The sequence below is a fragment of the Crocodylus siamensis genome, chromosome 13, assembly GCF_052110815.1.
Source record: "Crocodylus siamensis isolate JL-2025a chromosome 13, ASM5211081v1, whole genome shotgun sequence".
Taxonomy (NCBI): Eukaryota; Metazoa; Chordata; order Crocodylia; family Crocodylidae; genus Crocodylus; species Crocodylus siamensis.
In genome coordinates, this window is record NC_143407.1 from 3290661 (window position 1) to 3311214 (window position 20554).

Genomic DNA, 20554 nt, shown 5'->3' on the forward strand with positions numbered 1-20554 from the left:
TTCCTGAATATAATTCCTTTAGCGAGCATGTTCTCTCAAGACATACAATTCGGAAGAATTACACCAAAACATTTAGATCAGGGGTGTCAAACTCCCTTGGCCCCTCCACCTGTACCTCAGCCAGATCAGGACTACAAGGCTCCTCAGAGCCAGGATCCAAACTCACTTCTGGCAGCTGGACCAGCAGCATTAGGGAACAGCAGGGTCAATGCAGCTGTCGCTCACCCCTCTGCCACAAGCACACATCCTCCATGGGGGTCCGTGCACCAGAATTTAGTACCCAAAAGCCCTCTGTGCTGCATGCAGGCTGGGTTCTTGACACCCCTGATCCAGATTAGTTACAAAACCAAATATTACTTCCTGCTAAAACTTGCCGCTAGGTGGAGATGATGTATTATTCACAGTAGACTGACTGTGGTGAGTAATTTAACATTTCTTTACCACTTTTAAACCATCATGAAGTGCTAAGGTTTTCTAGATTACACAGGATTCTCAAGAGTTGGAGGAGACCTTTATGACTCTCCTCTTAAACACGGCATATACATACTCATAAATGCTACTGCTGGGCAACTCATTTATATCACTGTCTAATTAAACCATGCCTGTATAAAGAGAAAGAAAGTAGATGAATATTCATTACGCTTTCTAGCTGAATGGCAAATTCAGGAATGAAACGACACTGGAGTCTTCTGTGCACGAATTGGTGTGTTAACAGGGTGATTTAAACAGGGTTCATTTTGTTGCGTTAACAAGGTGATTATATACTCCCCAAAGCAAAAGGCCAGGCAACCTAAATGGGGCCATCCGAAGAGCAAAGGCAGGACAATTATGTTCCACTAGAATTAGAAAGTTTTAACCATAATTTTGTGAGCCATAGCTACCACTAAAATAGCAGCAGCCACTGCTCCTGCCCACCATCCATGGTGCTTTGGCAAATATTGTTAATATGGCAGGATTAGGTCTTGTGACCTGGAAGTTTGACACGAAACAAGCTCCACTGAATAAACGGGTGCATGCAAGGGGGTGTTTCTGCTGCTACAACTCTAGAATCATTTATCTGCAGCATCACTTACCTTCACTAAAGCTTTTCAAAATTTAGGCAGGGAACTTTTTTCTTGCAGACTCTTAGTTCGTCCTCTCCACACATACTGCTTTCAACCCAGCGCAAGTTTACACAAACTATAGGCCAATGTGCTAACAGTACTGGTTGGGCCAAATTAGGATTACCAAATAGTCTGAGCTTCAGTATGTCAATTTAGTACTTAAATGTTATCACTTCAGGGTAGATCAACCAATTTGAATTTACAATCATCCTTCAAGCAGATTAGAAAGCAAACGATAAACCTCCTCCATCAGTCAGTCCATGCTGTGTTAGCACGCGCTAGATGCATCTACCTTGCCATTTTTCCCAAGAGATCATAATTAATAGCATCAGCCCAGCTCACTTTTGAACTCTGAGTTTGCAGCCAATATTTTATTTATTAAATTTATATGCCACCCACCCAAAAAAAGGGCTTAGGGTGGCTTACAATTTAAGACAGTATAACCAAACCAAACAGCTCTTCGTAAAAAAAAAAGGTGCGGGGGGGGGGGAAGCTGAGCTAACTGTAATTTGCAATTAAAGTGACAAAGACAATAATAACCGTATTATGTTCTAATGAGATCAGGATTTCTTCTTATACAAGTTTCAAAAAGGCCCTTTGAGGGTCCCCAGGAGCTTACAAACAGGCCAACGTGCAGGCATCCTAGCTAGCTGGTTAGAGTAAGCATGATCAACTAATACAATACCAATGTCATTATTCTCTTGTTCACTTTCTTCTTTCAAAATCATTTGCCAAATATTCGAGCGAGGAGGACCTAAATGCAAGTGATGCAATTTTCAGAAGGACTGCCAAACCCTCAACTCTCACTGAAGTCAATGGGACAGTGGTCAAGCACCTTTAAAGACACCATAACTCTGCTTCAGTGCCCAAATATCAATGGGACTATATCTGCCCAGTTGGGCTTTCAAATTTCGAACCTATCAGTTATATCAAGAATACCACACAATTTCAGAACCTACTTTTTTGAACAGAATGTCTATCGGTCAAGGGACAAATAAAAGGCAAAACACTTGTCACTAATGAAATGTACTTCTCTTTATTAGAAATCATTACTGGACTTTACATCAGACAGAACATTTAATAAGCCTGTATGTTTTGCATGCGCATTTCAAAAACAATACGGTAAAAGGCACTGAAGGTAGAATTAAGCTATCCAGTGATGATACAGGCATTTACAATATACTCCTCACTAAGGTATCCAGAGACTCAATCAAAGCAAAATTCCTGGAAATTAAACCTTGACCCTGCAAAGAATCTGGACAGACTCACTGTGGACGTCTCTGCAGGGTCAGCGCCTCAGTATGGCGAAGAAGAAATAGGACAAATTAGGACTTTAGATATTCACTTTAAGAACAGCCCAAAGCCTTGCATAATTTTGCACACAGCACATTTTAAATTATGTTAAATCATACTGCACAACTATACAGCGAGTGCTAAGACACTATATACATCCGTATCAAAAGCACAACCAGCATTTACATTGATAAACGAGGCTTCAACCACCTAAGTTGAAATGACCACCTTCTGTGCCAAAAAAAGGTCAGTCCCTGGCTGAACTGTCTATGTAGACTGCCATAATTTACATACAACGTTGGTAATGAAATTTTAAACATTTCAAGCTAGTCAAGATACTAGCTTCCTTTCAAGCCCATGTCTACAAACAACTTGTCTGTGAGGCTGTGGGGACCTCACATTGAACTATACACGTCAAGGACCAATTTCCAATGCAAGAAAGCCCAATCCAATAATTCCTTGACCTCCGTCAGCTGAGTACCTTTGGTTGATCTTTTATTTAACTTTTTTTTAAACATGAAATGAGTGTTTCTCTGCACAGCTGTTTAGCATTTCCCCATTAACATACCCATTTAACAACACGGTAAGTCTACCCTGGAGACATGGCAGTCTGCATACAAAAACGCAGTAGGTCCAAGCGACAGAATTTTAGAAGTTAGTTAGAACACTGGATTATTTCATAATCCCGCCTGTCTAATAATCCTGGTTTATGGTGCAGTTACTAGCATCTACATACCAGCACACCACTTAAGTGCTTTTTATCGGTTTCCCATAAACTAAAACCTGAGCAAGGATATTCCCGACAGGGACCTCTATCTGGTTCTTGGCAGCCTACACGAAAACTTCCGCAACAGAGAAGGAGTGAGAATGGTAAAACAACTCCAAAGTCAATCCACAATATCTTCAAAAGCAAGAAAATAAATAATTTAGTTTTCAAGCAAAATATACATTTACCATTGGCAAACTTAAGACAGCAAGTGTGCAAAAATATTCATATACACAAATAAGTGCTGCTTTCTTCAGAAAGAATAATTAACAGAATTGAAATGCTTTAAAAGAACAACATCTAAATGCCAAAATCTTTGTAGTGGCTCAGGAGCCATATTAAGGCCCTACCAAGTCATCTTTCCTTTAACAGACTCTTCTGTAAGGACAGCAAGACAGAAAAGGCAGCAGCTGTCTAGTACCAACACAAACTTCCTTGCTGACTAGAGAAAGCTACAGACAAAATTACTACGAGAGAAAGACAACAGATGGAGCTGAAAGGGGCGACATAGGTTTCTGCCTTCCTTAAAATTCATCAATCCAAACAGGAAAGGATAATGAAAAGTAAAGATTCTGCCATGACATCTTCGACTCTGGTGAAAGGAGGGATTAACAATTCTCAGACAAATTCAGGGCAAGCGCAGTCCTTTTTCCATCTCTGAAAGGCTCATTTAACTTCACCCCCCCACAAAGATCAATCATCCTTTACAAGCAACGTATTCAGCGGTGACTGGAGGGCAGGCAGTTTCCCTACAAACAAAAATAAGTACAGTTAAGAATCAAAAATCTATTTTTCACAAAATCCCATCCATTTCAACATGTACATGAATGACTTGGAAAAAAGGTGCCCTAGTTTTGCTATAAAAAAAAGGAAGTAGTGCAAAATGAGTTACGTTCCTGTTATTTTAGATATAGTAAGTATTTACACCGTAGCTCTCTCTAAAGTGCACCATCAGTAAATAGGTTCATGCTGATCTGTTTAATAGTTGGGGAACTGATTAATTAGCAAGCACTTGAATACTAGAAGCACATTAGGCAGCATAGATTAATTCAGTTACTGAATAAACTGTGTCATAATAGTATTAGAGATGGCAAAACGGCATAAAATAAACTCTGCTCTCAACTCTGATTAGCTAAGAAGTGAGCCACTCCCTTACTCTGAAAGACTGTTACAGGCACATGAACACCGCACGGATGAAGAACCACAATCTGTCATAATGGAACTGAGAAAATTTCCTTTTCAACTGTGTAGTCAAGTGTGGTTCAGGTTAGCGCCCGAGGATTGACATTTTAGGTATTCCTCCAACTGACTAACAATTGTTTTCATGCATTCCAAAGAGTACAGCAGACTTTCAGACTGTTCAAGAAACAACAGTTGACTTGCATTTTTTAATTATGTTTCCAGAAAAAAATCGTGAGAACTGAAAGATAGAAAATGTCTCCTTTCCCACCCCACTCCTGAAAGGGCCAAGTATGTGTTACTGCTCTAAACTGCTGACCAGGAGGCATTCTTGCAGCTGCATACTGAGAACTACAAGTTATAATTAAGAAGAAGTTAGCAATGTAGGTGTCGCATCTAAGACTGGAGACATGGACTCTTCCTCACAAACACACAAGGGCCAGTAACCCCCTTCAGCAGCAGCAAAACTCATCTTCAGACTCAATTAGAAACATCCTACTAAGCAGCTGTGAACCTTTCCAAGTGGTACACTGACTTGAAAGGGAAACTTTTTAAGCTCTAGGCTGAACAAAACTGCAAAATGCATAAAAGACAGAAAACTATCTACATAATACTTAAACTGTACATGATCTTACCACCCCGCCCTCCCCCCCCCAAAAAAAAGCAGTATCAGATGTTTTCTAATACACCCTTTGCGAAAAGCCAGGAGGGAAAATAACAAAGCAAATCATGAATGACCACCCGGTCTATCTGTCCAGACTTTGGACACAGTATCAGATGTCCGGGGAGAGGTCACTTTCTAGCCAGTGTTTGGAATCAAAATCATTCTGGGGATTTAATTTAGGAAACCCAAGTGCTAATGTTGTGGTTTTGAAAGAAGCCAGACCGATAGAAGTGTGGACTGAACTCCTTTCACAGCAGAATCAGTACAGCATATTTACACTATACCCCTCAGAACAGAGCCGAAGCCAATGCAGAGACAAAAGGGTAGTCCACTCTCCAGTATAATTTGACTATTTGCACTTAACACTTTGCACTGCAGTAAACCCATATAAATTAGCTAACAACGGGGTAACGATCAGAAGCCAGCAACGAAGGACTGAATATGTTCTGAAACTTTACAGACAGCAGGTACAAAACCAGAACTCCTCTGATGTGTTCGGGTGTTTAAAAACAGAAGCTGGTAAAGCTCAATATACTGGGGCAGAGCAAAGACACTAAGAGACGATCACGGTTTACTCACCTTTTCTGTGCACCCCATTTCTTATAGGCCCCATATCCTGCCAGTGACAACCCAAGGCCACCTTGAAGAAAAACAAGACAGTCTGATGTCAGGCTCACCACGGGCTTACAGAACAGACCAGTTCCAGACTGTAGCGCTTCGGGAGGGACCCTCGTGACTTTCCTGAGAAGGCCTGTAGCTGTTTAATCGCAGACTCACGCAGCTCTTCCTCACAGCTGAAGGTTTACTAAAGCCTGCTTTAACACAACTTTTTCGTGCTCAGAAGGTGTCTCCACAATACTAAAATCATCCACCCTGTGGTCGGAGGATGTTGGGTAAACTGAGCAAAGAGGTGTCAGTCCACGAGATAATCTTTTATTTCAGAACCCACATCATTCTAGTTCTTTGTACAATGCAGCACAATACTATGGAAAAGTGAAAACCTGCCTTGGAATTTAATTTCTCTCACCTATTGATTCCCCCTCCTTCCCCTGCAAAAAGCAGACACCATATTGATACTCTCCATTGCTAAGAAAGCCAAGCAGTTTTTTCTTTTTCAGGAATGCACGCACACTTTCCAGATAACACATGCATTTCAAAAGCAACATTGCCACGTCACCCTTACAATCACACACTATCAACTGGAAAGTAGCTATACTCCATAAGCAGATTAGAAATAGAACAGGCTTCACTGCATCTCCTATTCAGTTTAAAGGAAATTACTTACCAAAAACAACACAGAGGGTGACGATTAGACCTAAAATAAAAAAAGTTAAGTGAATTAATCATCACAAAAATTGCATGCATACCAATTACACAGGCTAGAGGAAATATATATTTATTTTGAGGTTATAACCTACAAACTAAATGCTTTTTGCGGATTTACGAAGGGGGGGGGGGAAAAAATCAGTTAAGGCACATAAAAGTCCTTCACATACACGTCTTGTAGCGAGCCAGTTTTCACACAGCTTTTATGGTAACAAAGGAATCAGTAAGCTTAAAATTACTTCTGCCTTTTGACAAATATTGCAACAGCTGCCTTTCACCTCTCAAAATGCCTTAAAAAACTTACATGAATGATATTTCAGAACTGGGAATGTGTCCTCCTCCCACCCCCACGCCAAGCAAAGGAATCTCTGACCCACAGGCAGTATTACAGTACCACAAAAAAGGGAGTCATTTGTGTCTGTGTGCGTGGACCGTTGCTTGTTTTGACTTACCTGTACTTAACCCCCGCTTTAACTCGCACGAGGGAATTCCAGGCTTCCACTGATTTCCACCAACATACTGAATATTAGCTTCCCCGTGTAATGTGTAGCCTGCATCACATTCAATTGTAATGCTATGTCCAACAGCATATGGTGGCTTTGGTCCATGAATTATTCTTCCATGAGGAATGACCGGGGCAGTTCCAGTAGGAGTTGAGGCTGTGCTAACTGAGACGGTGCCTGGAACTGAAAACCAAAAAAGCCACTTCTTTTTCAGCCTACCACACAAAGAAAACTCAAGTAACCTTACCTGAACTTACAGTTGCAAGCTTGTACAAAACAACCCCAGAAACAGACAGCCATGCATGCCATGGGCAACCTCCCAAAAGCAGGTAGGGCATCAATTGACACTAAATGCCAAACTATTATCATCTCCATTTACTTAGTGACTTTGCAATGGCATTTGTCCCCCGAGAGGATCACTGGCCTTTAACTTACACTCTGAGGTACTTTACAGGCACTTTTACAAATACACCAGGAGTACTCTCCCAACACTCTTTTAACATTTGATAAGAATTTTCATTGACATTGTGCAGGTTTAATATGCCTATGTCATCTTACAGGACACAACCGGCAAAATTCCATTTCCAAACCCAAAAGGGTTGACACAGAAAGGTATTTTTCAACTGGCCAGAAATATATCCTCCCCAAAAAAGTACAGTTCACATCAGTGTCACAGTGCAGCTCTAACAGTCACACAGATTCACCAGTCAACCAATTCATGCCTCAGGTCATCTAGTTGCTGGTTTCAGATAACACAAGGCATTGACTTTGTGATTCAAACAATCTCTGCATGATTCACTGCATCACTGATAAGAAGTTCAATTCCTGTTCATACTTACGTTGACAAACTGGCAATTCAGGATGCCAGGTATTATCCTCTTGGCATACAATCACATCACTTCCACTCATGACGAAGCCAGGAAGGCATTTCATAATAACTCTGTTTCCATAAATATAGTTAGGTATATATCCAGTTTCTCTTTTCCCATTTGGAACTGCTGGCTCTGGACACTTGACCACTGAAAGAAAGTATAAAAGAACAGGAAGCTCTGAAACATTTGTAGACAGCACCTTTACTTTACAGCCACCACGAACAGGGTTTTTATTTTCAGTGAACCAAATTTAAAATGTACTCCTCGAACACATTTCCTAGGACTTAGACAAGGAAAGCAACAGAGGTTTTAAATGAGCCTTCATGAAGTGTATTATGATGAAGATCATAACACTATAGGCAACCATATTCTCACATAAAATGTGCCCCCAAATAAGAAATGCTCCATTTCTGAAAGGCAGAAGGAAGGAAAAAGGATCTTTGCCTGAAAATACTGGTAATTAGCGGTAACTGAGTAGCAGCTTCTGCAGCATGCGCCCTTCCTTCCTGCCCTCCGGGCTAAGGGGAAAGAGCAAGTGTCCACAGGCAGCAGGTAGGGAGCCCAACTCAGTGCTTGCAGCGTTGCTTTTGCTTTCCCCCAGTAGACAGCACCTACTATTGCCATATTTCCTTGTTTATAATACACATTCCCATTTGCCGCATCTGAATTTGGAAAAAGGTGTCCACGTGGAAAATACATTGTTTAGGAAATATGATCGAAATAAGCCCAACAGCACAGGAAAACATTCCACGTAGCCAACAGCATGTCATTTTGTTCCAGAAGAGAAATGTAATACTTACTTCCTTATATCCAAATGGCAATGTCCACCTTCTGTCAGTTCTCCCTGCTCATGCCTAGTGCACTTTTTTATAGCCTACTTAGTCCTGTATTTATTGTCTTTGTTGCCCTGTACCCACCCCTTCCTTCCTCCCATCACACTACGCAAGATCCAAACCTTAGGCTATTCTCACTTCTTTTGTTTCTAGCTTTTTTTCTCCTATAATCCAGCTGTATCCCAGTCTTTTAGTCCCCCTGCTCCACCTTTCTTTTAACCTACGGCTGTTCAATTTCCAGCCCCCAGAGACCTGAGCCAACAAGGGGTTCGTTTGCAACCCCCTTCCCCCAAACACTGTTCTGCCTGTAGCTGTCAGGGTTTCCAGGCTCCTTTCTCCTCAGGCCCCTGGGGAGGGGTGTAAGTACAGCCCATGAGAACCAGCACTCAGGTATGCCAGGGGCCCAGTGCAACAAGGACGTGGTGTGCCCACAGTGCAACTTTAGGGGGGGGATAGGATTACCTGTAGCATGTCAGTGGGGAGGGGGGTGAACAGCATGCCCTGTTTTAGCCCATTTCCATGCACTTCACACAATGGCAGTTAGTTTGCTCTCTTAGGATGAAGTCAGATAGACAGACTGATTCCTTGTCCTTCAGAAGGTGTGTCTCATGCAATTCAACTCATTTCAGTGGCAATGAGCAACTGTTCTGAAGTATACTGGACAGGTGTCCATTCACCCTGAATGGGGACCAGATTGTTTTTGGCTAGTCCAGCAAAACCACGATAGGAAAAGAGAAGGAATCCTAAGCAACTTAGAATTGTTTGGTTATGCTTCCTATGTCACCACACTTCTGTTTAAATTCAGGGAACATATAGAGATGTTGGCTACAGTTGGACAACCACTTTCAAAGTATTAATAAAATGGGACTGTGAGTTAACAGAGCTTTTCCATTACTTTTAAGCTTCTGAAAAAGATAACGCACACGGGTTCTAAATGAACAAGACCTTTCCTTTCTTCATTTTTTCCTCTCTCTCATTTCAACAACATTCTGCTACATCTCATTTTCAATTATGTCAGGGGCAGGAGGCTGTGGACCCGGATCCCTGGCCTCACAGCCCTGGCAGCTGGGGGAGCAGGAGCTGTGAGTAGGGGGTGAGGGGCACCAGCAGGGCCAGGGAGGCTGTGGGGGACCTTTCATTTTAATAACAGATTTGGGGGGTTATATCAGAGAATTTGTGATTTTTTTTTCCACCAGGGAAAACCAGGATCCCCGTTTATCACTAAACTCAAAAGCTTCTCATTCTAGGATGTTTAATACAAAGAATAAACAACATAAAAAATAAAATTAACCACCTTTGCATTGAGGAGCAGGTGCACTCCAAATTCCATTTTTTTCTGCATCAGAATGACAGTGAATAGTTTCTGCCCCAATAAGTGAGAAAGGGACTGAACCTCTCGGCACATCATTGCACCGGTAAGTTACTGATGCCCCATAGGTATAATCTTCCTGTTCACCAGAGTGCTTCCCGTTTTCTATGTCTGGAGGTGGTAAACATGGAATTGCTGCACGATATTTAAAGAAAAAAGAAAAACTGTTGTGTAAGAAGCCACAGCAAAATTTACAAGGTACAGTATCTATAAGCAACAGTACAGTCATTCAGGCAAGTTCAAACAATTAAACAGGTTTAACAATTTTTCCTGCAATATTTTTTGAAGTGAATGAACTGCCAAGATATCAGCTATATATGAACTGACATCATTTTAAGAATACCTGTTACACACAGCAGCTCCCCTAGATCAACTGACACCTTTGATAAGTTGTCTTAGCTTAGGAAAAAAAAAAAAAAGAAAATGAAGAAAAAGCAAGGACACTACTAAAAATATCCAAAAGAATAGAGAAAAAATGTAAATGTATAATCCTTACAGTAATGGCATGGTAAAGAAAGGAGATGCCAGACAGGTAAAAAATGGGGCTGAATAGCAGCTCTCTCTGGCAACAAAACTTTAAGAAACCTCAAAACACTGAATCTGTATTAGCAGTTGCTAGCTTAGAAAAACTTAACTTCACTGCAGACATGTGTAACCCATTCATGAGCTGTTAGAAAAAAACTGAAAGGGCATCAGCTTTTCATAATGTAGATTTTTCTATTATAATTAGATAATAAATGTAATGCTGTTATGGTCAACAACAGGAAATGTGGAAACCATGTTGAACACCAACACACACTTTGCTATGTCATTACAGGACTGAAAGCAAACAGTATTATATTAACATTTCTGCGATAACAGTTTCCATAAAAAAGCAAAACAGATAAAGTAATCTCTGAGAATGTGAAATACTTACACCCTTAAAGGACTGGATAAATGTTTTCCTAAAATACTACTGTACAAGATTAAGTTTAACTCCCTAACACATCAACAGCCAGAACATAAAAAACAAACCAAAAAAAGCTTCAGCGTCACGTTAACATGATTTGCAAATGAAACTAGTTATGGGGTATAGTAGACACACTAGAGGGTAGGGAGCGAATTCAGGCAGATTAAGACAGACTGGGGAAGTGGGCAGATCTGAATAGAACGCAATTTAACCAAGATAAGTGCAAAGTGCTGCACCTGAAGAGAAAGAATCACCAATACATCTATAGACTAGGAAGAACCATTCTAAGTAGCACATCAGTGGAAAGGGATCTCAGAGTCATAGTCGATGCAAAAATGAACACAAGTTGCCATTAAGACAAGGTAATAAGTAAGGCTAACTGCACTTTCTTGCATTAGTAGGTGCATCATGAGCAGGTCTAGGGAGGTGATACTTCCCCTCTGTGCGGCACTGGTGAGGCCACAGCTGGAGTACTGCGTCTAGTTTTGGGCGCCGCACTTCAAGAGGGATGGGGATAAGCTGAAACGGGTTCAGAGGGGGGCTGCTTGTACAGTTGAGGGCCGGCAGGTAAGATCCTATGAAGACAGATTGAGGGACCTGAATCTCCTCAGTCTCCGTGACAGAAGGCTAAGAGGTGATCTTGTGACTGTCTACAAACTCACTGGGGGGAAAGGGCGGGGAGTGTCAGCCGGGAACAGGGGATACTCTGTTTACCAGGATGCCTGTTGGGGTTACTAGAAACAATGGCCGTAAACTGAAGGAGAGTAATTTTGGTTGGGCATCAGGAAAAAATTCTTTATGGTGATGGTTGTCAAAATATGGAATGGGCTTCCAAGGGAGGTGGTGCTTTCCCCTACCTTGGAGGTGTCCAAAAGGAGATTAAACAAGCACCTGGCTGGGGTTACTTGACCCCAGTGCTCTTTCCTGCCCAGAGCAGGGGGTTGGACTCAATGATCTAATAGGTCCCTTCGGACCCAAGAAATCTATGATATAGTTCACTTACGTGCACAGTCTGGAATTCTATTACTCCAACCAACACCACTGCCATCAATCACACAAAGAATTGATGATCTTCCAATTAATCTGTACCTAAGTAGGAGAAAAAAAGGAAACCCTTTCACAAATAAGTTACTGGAAGCTCCCACCCAGCACCTGACACACACAGATATACTTCTGTTCCACCAACAAAATACAGCAGCAGCAAGTTTTAAGCTGCAACTCTCTTGAGGTCCTTTTTATGAGTGCCACCCAGAGAGTGCCATACAACATTAGCACGGTTAGGCACGCAAACATGAGTTACAAGATAAACCCAGAGACTTCAAACAAAAAGCCACAGGTGTTGTGTTTCTGAGTTCTTTGCAACAGAAAAACTGATCTGTTTTACTGTAGGCAAAAAAAAGAGCAAAAGCTAAGAGCTGGCATTTTCCAGGGTGTGCCTTGAATCAGCCCAGGGGGTTCTTGAGTGTACAAAGGCTGAGAAACACTGATCTAGAGAAACCAAAAAAGCTATTAAGATTGTATTCCATGCATTTCCTTCCACAAAATCTTCCTCAGTAGGAACAAAGATGATTTTTAAAAGTAGCTCTTGGAATTTAAAAAAATAAATAACTAAATAAATTAAAATTAAAAAATAATAATGCCTGAACAAAGACTACTTCGGACACAGTGAAAAAGGCTGTTGTAACTGAAAAATGTAAATATAAGATGCATGACCAACAGATCAAGAGAGGTGATGCTCCCCCTCTATGCAGCACTAGTCAGGCCGCAGTTGGAGTACTGTGTGCAGTTTTGGGTGCCGCACTTCAAGAGGGACACGGAGGATCTGGAAAGGGTTCAGAGGAGGGCCACCTGCATGACTAGTAGTCACTGTGAAAGACCCTACAAAAAGAGGTTGAGAGATCTGGATCTCTTCAGCCTATACAAAAGACAGCTGAGGGGTGACCTTGTGGCTGCCTATAAATATATCAGGGGAGGACAGCAGGGAATTTGGGATGCACTTTTTCCAGAGCACCCCAGGGAGTACCTAGGAATAATGGGTACAAACTAATGGAGAGCAGATTTAGGTTAGACATTAGGAAGAAATTTTCTACAATAAGGGTGGCCAGAGTCTGGCATGTGCTTCAAAGAGAGGTGGTGCTGTCACCTAACTTGGAGGTCTTCAAGAGGAGGCCTGGCAACCATCTGGCTGTGGTTGTCTGACCTCAGTCCTCTTTCCTGCCAGGGGCAGGGGGGTCCGACACGATGATCCAGGGATGGGTCCCTCCGACTCTCTGAATTAGGTCATAAAGAGCACAAAAAACCAAACTCACTAGACTCAACCTTTTCGAATTGGACATACAGGACAAGTATAACTTCAGACTTCTCAAGAAAACACAAATAGCCTTCAGAAATTTCTAAGTATAAAACATTCTAATAAAAGCTTAAGTATTAAGTTGATGCTAGCTAAAAAAGAACAACACAGTAGTATGAGAGAGAAAGAAGGAAAAGCATTCATTGAAATCCTTACCCATCATTACAAGAAAATGTCACTGTTGAACCAAAACTAAGATCAGTCTCTATATGAATGGTCCCATGATTCAGGTCTCCTGGATGACCACAGAGCTTTGCTGAAAGGGAACAAAGATGGGAATTAAGTGTCCATAAGGTACCTTAAACTTTGTACTTCCTAGTTTTCCAAGATCTGAATCTCAGTTTCTTGTAGGAATCCCCAGATCCCAACTCCCCCTGGGGAGGGGGCGGGGGGCAGGTGCTATGACTTATCAATGTTATGCTTCTAAAAATATAGTTCTTTCTTTCCTGGCAACTCGCTGTGGACCGGCACCGTTCCACAGACCACCGCTTTGAGAAGCACTGCCCTAGACTGAGCCACTTTGGTCACGAGAATGCCACCTGTTCAGCTACAGTCCAGGTATCCTGCTGCCACACCAACTGGTTATACTGTGCGTTTGGTGTTCACCCAAGTGGCAGTGGTCTAAACTGCTTTTCCCCCCAAAAGGGTTAGTGCAGTAACTGGGCAGCTAAGATCATGTGGCTTATCACCAGAACAGCCTGATATCCAGGCACACAGAAAAAGATACTGGGGGAATATATCTGCATTTTGGAAAGAGGGAAGGGGAGGGGGGAATCTCAAATATGGATCACTAAGCTTATCCTGATCCTTATAAGACACTGCAACCTGGGCAATTGTGCAAGTTTTAGTGTTCAGAGAAACGCAGGCATAAGAAAGTAAACGGTTCTCAAACTAGGGTCTCCAGTCACATCAACTACGTAACTATTTGAACTTTAACAGCTCTGCATGCTTACTCAGGACCACCTCCACTCCCTGCTTCACTCCTGCATCCTGATCAACGTCAACACGCTGCCGCACGACCAGCACTGAATTCTGACGTTCATTTCCTTTTTCCAGGTCCATTACCACCACCCTGGGGCGCTTGAGCAGCTTCACAAATTCAGTGCTTTGTATTTTATTTTCCTGCTCTACCCCAAAATGCAGTAACTATACATGGAGCATTTCTACCTTCTGGAAGGATGTGTTAGCTACTGAGTTATACTCAAGTCAAAATAGTCCCACCCTCCAGAAAGTATAGTACCCCTCAGTCTGCACAGGAAGGGAAAGCAAGAGAAACAAACCAACATTTCCATTATAGCAGTACAGATATATCACCAAGGCACTGTCTTTCTTTGCATCTCTCATTTAACTCCCAGAGTCTCACTATTTACCAAGTGATACTCTTGTGCTATTTAAGACAATAAGCTTACCACTGCCTTCAATGAGATCCGCATTTCACATGTGTGTCCAGTTTATATTGGATGGAAAACATCAAGAGTGTTTTTAGGATGATTGTTAAAGACAGACAGAAAACAAAAAACAGCTCACATGTGCACAACTCTGGTGGAAAAGAAACAAATCAGCATCCCTTTTAATTCCCAAATTAAATGCTTACAAAATGCTCAATCCACTCTAAAAGCAACCACTTGAGTCATTCTCTCTGATACAAGGGAGTGAGGGGAACAGGAACTTACCTATACAAAACTTTTCAGGACGTGACCATGATGAACCTGCACGACAAGTTAGAGTGTCCTCCAAGAAAGGGTCTCTCCTGTACCCTGGGCGACAAATGTATTGCACAGAGCTGTTAACAGGGAAGGTGGTCTTATCTCTAAACTCCTCCCTTAGCTCTGCATAGGGTAACCTGTCAGGAGGGCCGCAATCACCTATCAAAGAAAAGAACAATAACCTTAGTGGGAAGCAAGGAAACAAATGAGATCTTGACTGGTGTGGAGGCTGGAGTTGTTAAAAGGACCTCAGAGCTTCAGTGGGATCGGGCCGTCTAACATCCTTATCACGGCCTGAAGCCTTCAACAAAACACATAAAGGGGAACTAGGAAAAACAGCCAAAGGAACGCTGGACAACAGAGGTTGGACATCTTGGCTGCATATCAGACCGGCAATCAGCCTTTTTTGGCTGGTGTAGCCAATGTCACCAACAAATGCCACATGCACCTGCCACACACACGGCCAGGGGTGCAGCTCAGGAGCCTGGAGAGCAGTGTACCACTGGTAAGTCTGTTGCGGGTGGGGGGGGGTGCGGCAAAGGGTCATAGGTGGGAGCAGATCAAGGCCCCGGCAGTGACGGAGGGAGTGGGGCTGGGGCTGGGGCTAGAGAAATGGGCAGGGGAGGGGCACAAAACGGAGCTGCAGCTCATCCAGGGGTGGCAGCTCTTGCTACTGCGTGCACCACCGGAGAAGGCATGGGGGCATGTGTCCCCTGCATCTGTGCATGGGGCAAGGACAGGCTGCCGTTGAGCGCGTGGGGCCAGAGATACTCCAGCCTCTTCCTGGCCACCGTGCTCAGACCAGGCGGGGCAGGTAGCAGTGTTGGAAGGGAGGGGCTATGGTGAATTTTGGTGTGGCTGTAGCCCCCCACCTCCCACCCCCTGTAGCTCCCGTCCCAGCGGCACTGCTGTCTGTCCTGAGCAGAGCCACCAAGAAGCTGGAGGAGCCCCAGCCTTGAGCACACAATGGCAGCCTGCTCTTGCCCCGCACACACATCCGGGGGGGGGGGGGGGCACATGCCCTTTGTGCCTCCCTCAGGGGTGCATACAGCAGCAGGAGCTGCCCCTCACACACCGCCTCAACTCCTAATGTTATTTTAATAATTTCAACTTAAACATTGCTTACTATATCAGTTGCACAGCGACATCCTAACATGCACGTTATGCTCAGCTGTCACTGACTGGTACCCAAGGTTTCCACTCCTGTTCTACTAAGAAATGTTATTGACACAGTCTTCGATTTCTGAACTCGAAATCTTGTCATTAAATACAGTCACATGACTTGATTTGGCTGCATATGCTAGAAAATAAAAACCTAACTATTAAGTCATTGCTGAAGGGTACCAAGCTGTAAGTTGTCATCCCAACAGAGGGGAGAGAAAAAAAACACCCATCAGAACTAGATTATAAATTAATTACTTGGAAATCAGAGATGCAGTCAGGCACGCGCCTTGGGCAGAACTAGCCCTGATTAAGCAAGGCACTTCAACACATAACTTAGCGGAAGACGCGGACCAGCAGAGCAAGACTCTACAGTGCCAACATCCAAGCTTTCCACGGTCCCCACAAAATCTACCCACACATAGAAAACAGCATAAAACTAGCGAAATGCAGCAAACAGACCACACGTACACATTATATTTGTCTAACTGATGAGGAGCAAAGGTTTGACAAAAACCTGAAACAAAATGACTGAGTTATATTCCAGATATCCCTACCAAGAAAATGTACATTACCCTGGCGCACAATTTTTAGCAATAACTGCCCCCTTAATTCAATTATGCATCTAACTGCTGGTTGCTATTTTTCCATGAGAAACAAGAAGCTTCTGCTCAACACAAAAGGTATAAAAAACCCATCTATTTAAAGGTTAGCCCATGACTTCTGTTTTTTCCTCTCCCCTTCTTTTTCCTGGCGCTTAGATTTAATTTTACGTAGAAATCACAGACTCCTGATCTCATGATATAACTCAGATCTTGGGATTTTTTTTCTTTTGGCACGCCTAGCGCTCAACTGGGCCGGCACCAGGCACGAGGTCCCCGGAAGCCCGGGCAGGGCCCAGCCGTGGAGAGATCAGCACCGAGCCTGGGGCCGCAATGGGCAGGGGTGCTGCTCAGGGCACACATGCGAGAAGCCAGGGGGGTGGGGGGGTTAGAACGAAGTATCTCATGATTAACATACCAAATCTCTTGATTTTGGACACGGTAGGGGTGGCAATACTCTCATGACAAGATTTAAAAAAAAAAAAAAAAAAAAAGGACTCTCCAGGTATTCACACATATAACGAAATACCTGGGAAGCCTTTTTTTATCGTGTCATGAGAGTATTGCCACCCCTACCATGTCCAAAATCAAGAGATTTGGTATGTTATTAAAAGAACCAACCTGCTAGATAGTGCTTGAAAACAGTGTACCAACTCTAGAGCTGGTTTCCATGCAGCTTTCATACAAACGCACAGCAGGGCCATGCAACAGGCTGGGCAAGAGTCACTGGCGGAACAACCCACAGGGCAAAGAGCTATTTCTTACCCATGCTCCACCTTATAAACGCCACACAGTTTACTGGTGAACCACATATGTTTAGACAGACCACATGGACCAAATCACTACCAGGCAACAAAAATGACTCTCTGGGCTCAGCTACACATTCAAACTAAAGACAGAAACCAGCTCTGGAACTGTTATATGTTTGCAAAGACTACCTTCACAGAGGTGTGGCTCTTTTTAAAGCTGTAGTTATTTCCATGGTGCAATCATGGAGAATAGTCGGGGAAGCACTGAGGTCCCGCAGGGAAGGGGAGCCGAGCCAGGGGTCCAAGAAGAGCGGTTGCTCCTTAAGGAGACAATCCTCCAAGCCCAAAGGGAGCAGGAGGGCACAAAAGCCCCCACGGCTCACCAAAAACATCCGGGAAAGTTTTCTAGCTAAAAGGGAGGTGCACACCCAATGGAAGGGATGAGCCATCCCCAGCGAGGACTACGCTGCTGCTGCTTGGGCATGCAGGGGGGCAGCCAGGAAGGCCAAGGCGGAGGTGAGACTGGGACTAGCTTCCCAGATCAAGGACAACAAGAAGTCCTTTTTTAAATACACAGGGAGCAAAAAGAAGGTACCGGGTAACGTGGGGCCCCTGCAAGACATGCTAGGAAATCTGGTCATCACACCAGACGACAAAGCTAACCTATTTAATGACTTCTTTGCCTCCATTTTCCTGAGCAGGGACCAGATCAGCCCCCGCACCGGGCTCCCCTCAGGCCCCAAGGGAGGCGCACCCAGGCCAAGGGTCAGGGAGGATCTAGTCAGGGAACGTCTGGCAGGACTGGGCGTATTTAAATCAGCTGGTTTAGACAATCTCCACCCCCGAGTGCTGAGGGAATTGGCTGTGGTCTTTGCGGGACCCTGGCACAGCTGTACAAGCACTCGTGGTGCTCTGGCGTGAGGCCGGAGGACTGGAAGAGGCCAATGTGGTTCCCATCTTCAAAAAGGGGAGGAAGGAGGACCTGGAGAACTATAGGCCCGTTAGTCTTACCTCAATCCTGGGGAAGCTCTTTGAGAGAATTATTCTGGCGCACGTTCACGAGGGGTCAGCAGGGGAGATTATGCTTGGGGGCAACCGACACGGATGCATTACCGGCAGGTCCTGTCAGACCAACCTGGCGGCCTTCTACGACCAGGTCACCAAATCCTTAGACGCAGGGGGAGCAGTGGACATGGTCTTTCTGGACTTTAGGAAGGCCTTGACACTGTCTCTCACCCCGTTCTCATTAAGGAACTGGGGGCTGTGGTGTCGACACCCCCACAGTCAGACGTGTCGCCAACCGGCGGGAGGGCCGCACCCAGAGAGCAGTGATGGACGGGTCATGTCCGACCCGGAGGGACGTGGGCAGTGGGGTCCCCCAGGGCTCGGTCCTCGGGCCCGCATTGTTCAACATCTTCATCAGCGACTTGGACAAGGGGGTAAAAAGCACCTGTTCAAATTTGCTGATGACACTAAGATGTGGAGGGACGTGGGCACGCTAGAAGGGAGGGACAGGCTGCAATCAGACCTAGACAGGTTACAGGGGTGGGCGGATGAGAACAGGATGGGATTCAACACTGACAAGTGCCAGGTGCTGCACCTGGGGAGGAAGAGCCAGCACCATCCCTACAGGCTGGGGGACTCCCTTCTTGTCAGGTCAGAGGCAAAAAGGGATCTTGGAGTCATCATTGATGCCAAGATGAACGTGGGCCGGCAGTGTGGGGACGCGGTCAGGAAGGCCAACCGCACCCTGTCGGGCATCTCGAGCAGGTCTGGGGAGGTGATCCTCCCCCTCTGTGTGGCGCTGGTCAGGCCGCAGCTGGAGGACTGCGTGCAGCTCTGGGCGCCGCACTTCAGGAGGGATGTGGGCAGCAGGGAGAGGGTCCAGAGGAGGCCACTCGCATGGTCAGGGGGCAGCAGGGAAGGCCCTACGAGGAGAGGCGACAGGAGCTGAACCTGTTCAGCCTCCACAAGAGAAGGCTGAGGGGGGATCTGGTGGCCTGTTACAAACTAGTCAGGGGGGACCAGCAGGCACTGGGGGAGTCCCTGTTCCCCCGAGCACCGCCAGGAGTGACCAGGAATAACGGTCACAAGCCGGCAGAGGGGAGATCCAGGCTGGACATCAGGAGGCGCGACTTCACGGTCAGGGCGGCTAGGGTCTGGGACCAACTTCTAAGAGAGGTGGTGCAGGCCCCTACGGGGGGGGCGGGGGCTTTAAGACAAGGCTGAACAATCACCTTGCTGAGGTCGTCTGACCCCAGTACTCTTTCCTGCCATGGCAGGGGGTCTGACTCGGTGATCTGCTCAGGTCCCTTCCGACCCGACCAACTATGAAACTATCATCTCTTGGCACAGGTGGCCCGAGTCAGTTGTGTGATTTGCCTGGGCTATACGTAATATCTGTAATGAGTAGCTGGCGGCAGTGGGGTCTGCCAAAAAAACAGTGCTTGAAAAAGCTCTAGCGCTGGTTCCCAGGCAGGTCTCACCTGCACAGGGGAAGGGGCCCAGCTACGGAAAGAGGTGATTGAAAGAGCCAGCCTCCTAGGCAGTGCTTGGAAGCAGCGAACCAACTCTAGCGCTGGTCCGCGGGCGGGTTTCGTACGCACGCCCGGCGGGCACGGGGCCGTGTCGCGGCGCTGCTGCACGTTACATTCACGGCGCGATTCACTACCCCCGCCGGTGGCACCCGGTCAAGGCGCCTCTCGGCCAGCGCCCGCCGGGCAGGAGCCAGGCCCCGACACTTCCAGGGGCGAACGCGGCAGCCGCGGCCCGCCACGTTTCACGGCGCGGGGCGGGGCCCGACGCTCCCGGGAGCCCCCCCCGGCCCCGTGCCGCACTCACCGCGCGCGGCGCCGGGCAGCAGCAGCAGCAAGGCGGGCAGCAGCGCGAGGCCTAGCCGCGGGGCGAGGCGGCCGCGAGGTGTCATGGCGCCCGCTTCCCCCAGCTCCCGGCCGTCGCCCTTCCCGGCGCGGGGGCGGGGCGAGGAGTACGGCGGCCGGGAGGGGCGAAGAGGCGGGCCCCGTGCGGGGCTGCTGCCCGGGGCGCACGTGCTGCCCGCGTAGACAGAGGCGCTGCCGGCACTTCCGGTGCCCCCGCCCCGTGCCGCCGCCGTGCCGGCAGGGATTGTTC

At 45.7% G+C, this 20554-nt stretch overlaps 1 protein-coding gene across 2 annotated transcripts; it reads right to left on the reverse strand.

Moving 5' to 3' along the window:
• Nucleotides 1-2113: 2113 nt before the first annotated feature.
• LOC149853676 (membrane cofactor protein-like) lies at nt 2114-20421 on the reverse strand. Of its 2 annotated transcripts, XM_090025150.1 has the most exons (10): nt 20267-20421; nt 14881-15072; nt 13364-13463; nt 11861-11946; nt 9834-10043; nt 7674-7853; nt 6784-7017; nt 6291-6320; nt 5585-5645; nt 2114-3911 (listed from the first exon to the last, which is right to left on the reverse strand). In XM_090025150.1, exons 1-10 carry the CDS (start codon nt 20349-20351, stop codon nt 3860-3862), a joined length of 1230 nt encoding a protein of 409 aa, XP_089881276.1. In that variant the 5' UTR covers nt 20352-20421; the 3' UTR covers nt 2114-3859. The 2 variants fall into 2 exon arrangements, with proteins under 2 accessions (XP_089881276.1, XP_089881277.1); XM_090025151.1 differs by lacking the exon at nt 9834-10043.
• Nucleotides 20422-20554: the final 133 nt, after the last annotated feature.

What these genes read in the sequence shown, in the direction of transcription:
- LOC149853676 (XM_090025150.1), bottom strand. Translation starts at nt 20,351, where the DNA reads ATGACACCTCGCGGCCGCCTCGCCCCGCGGCTAGGCCTCGCGCTGCTG. An exon ending in TGAATTGCCAGTTTGTCAAC is followed by an intron (nt 7,018 to 7,673) that starts GTAAGTATGAAC and finishes TTTGGTTTTCAG; the next exon opens with TTCCAGGCACCGTCTCAGTT. An exon ending in AAAGCGGGGGTTAAGTACAG is followed by an intron (nt 6,321 to 6,783) that starts GTAAGTCAAAAC and finishes TTTTTATTTTAG; the next exon opens with GTCTAATCGTCACCCTCTGT.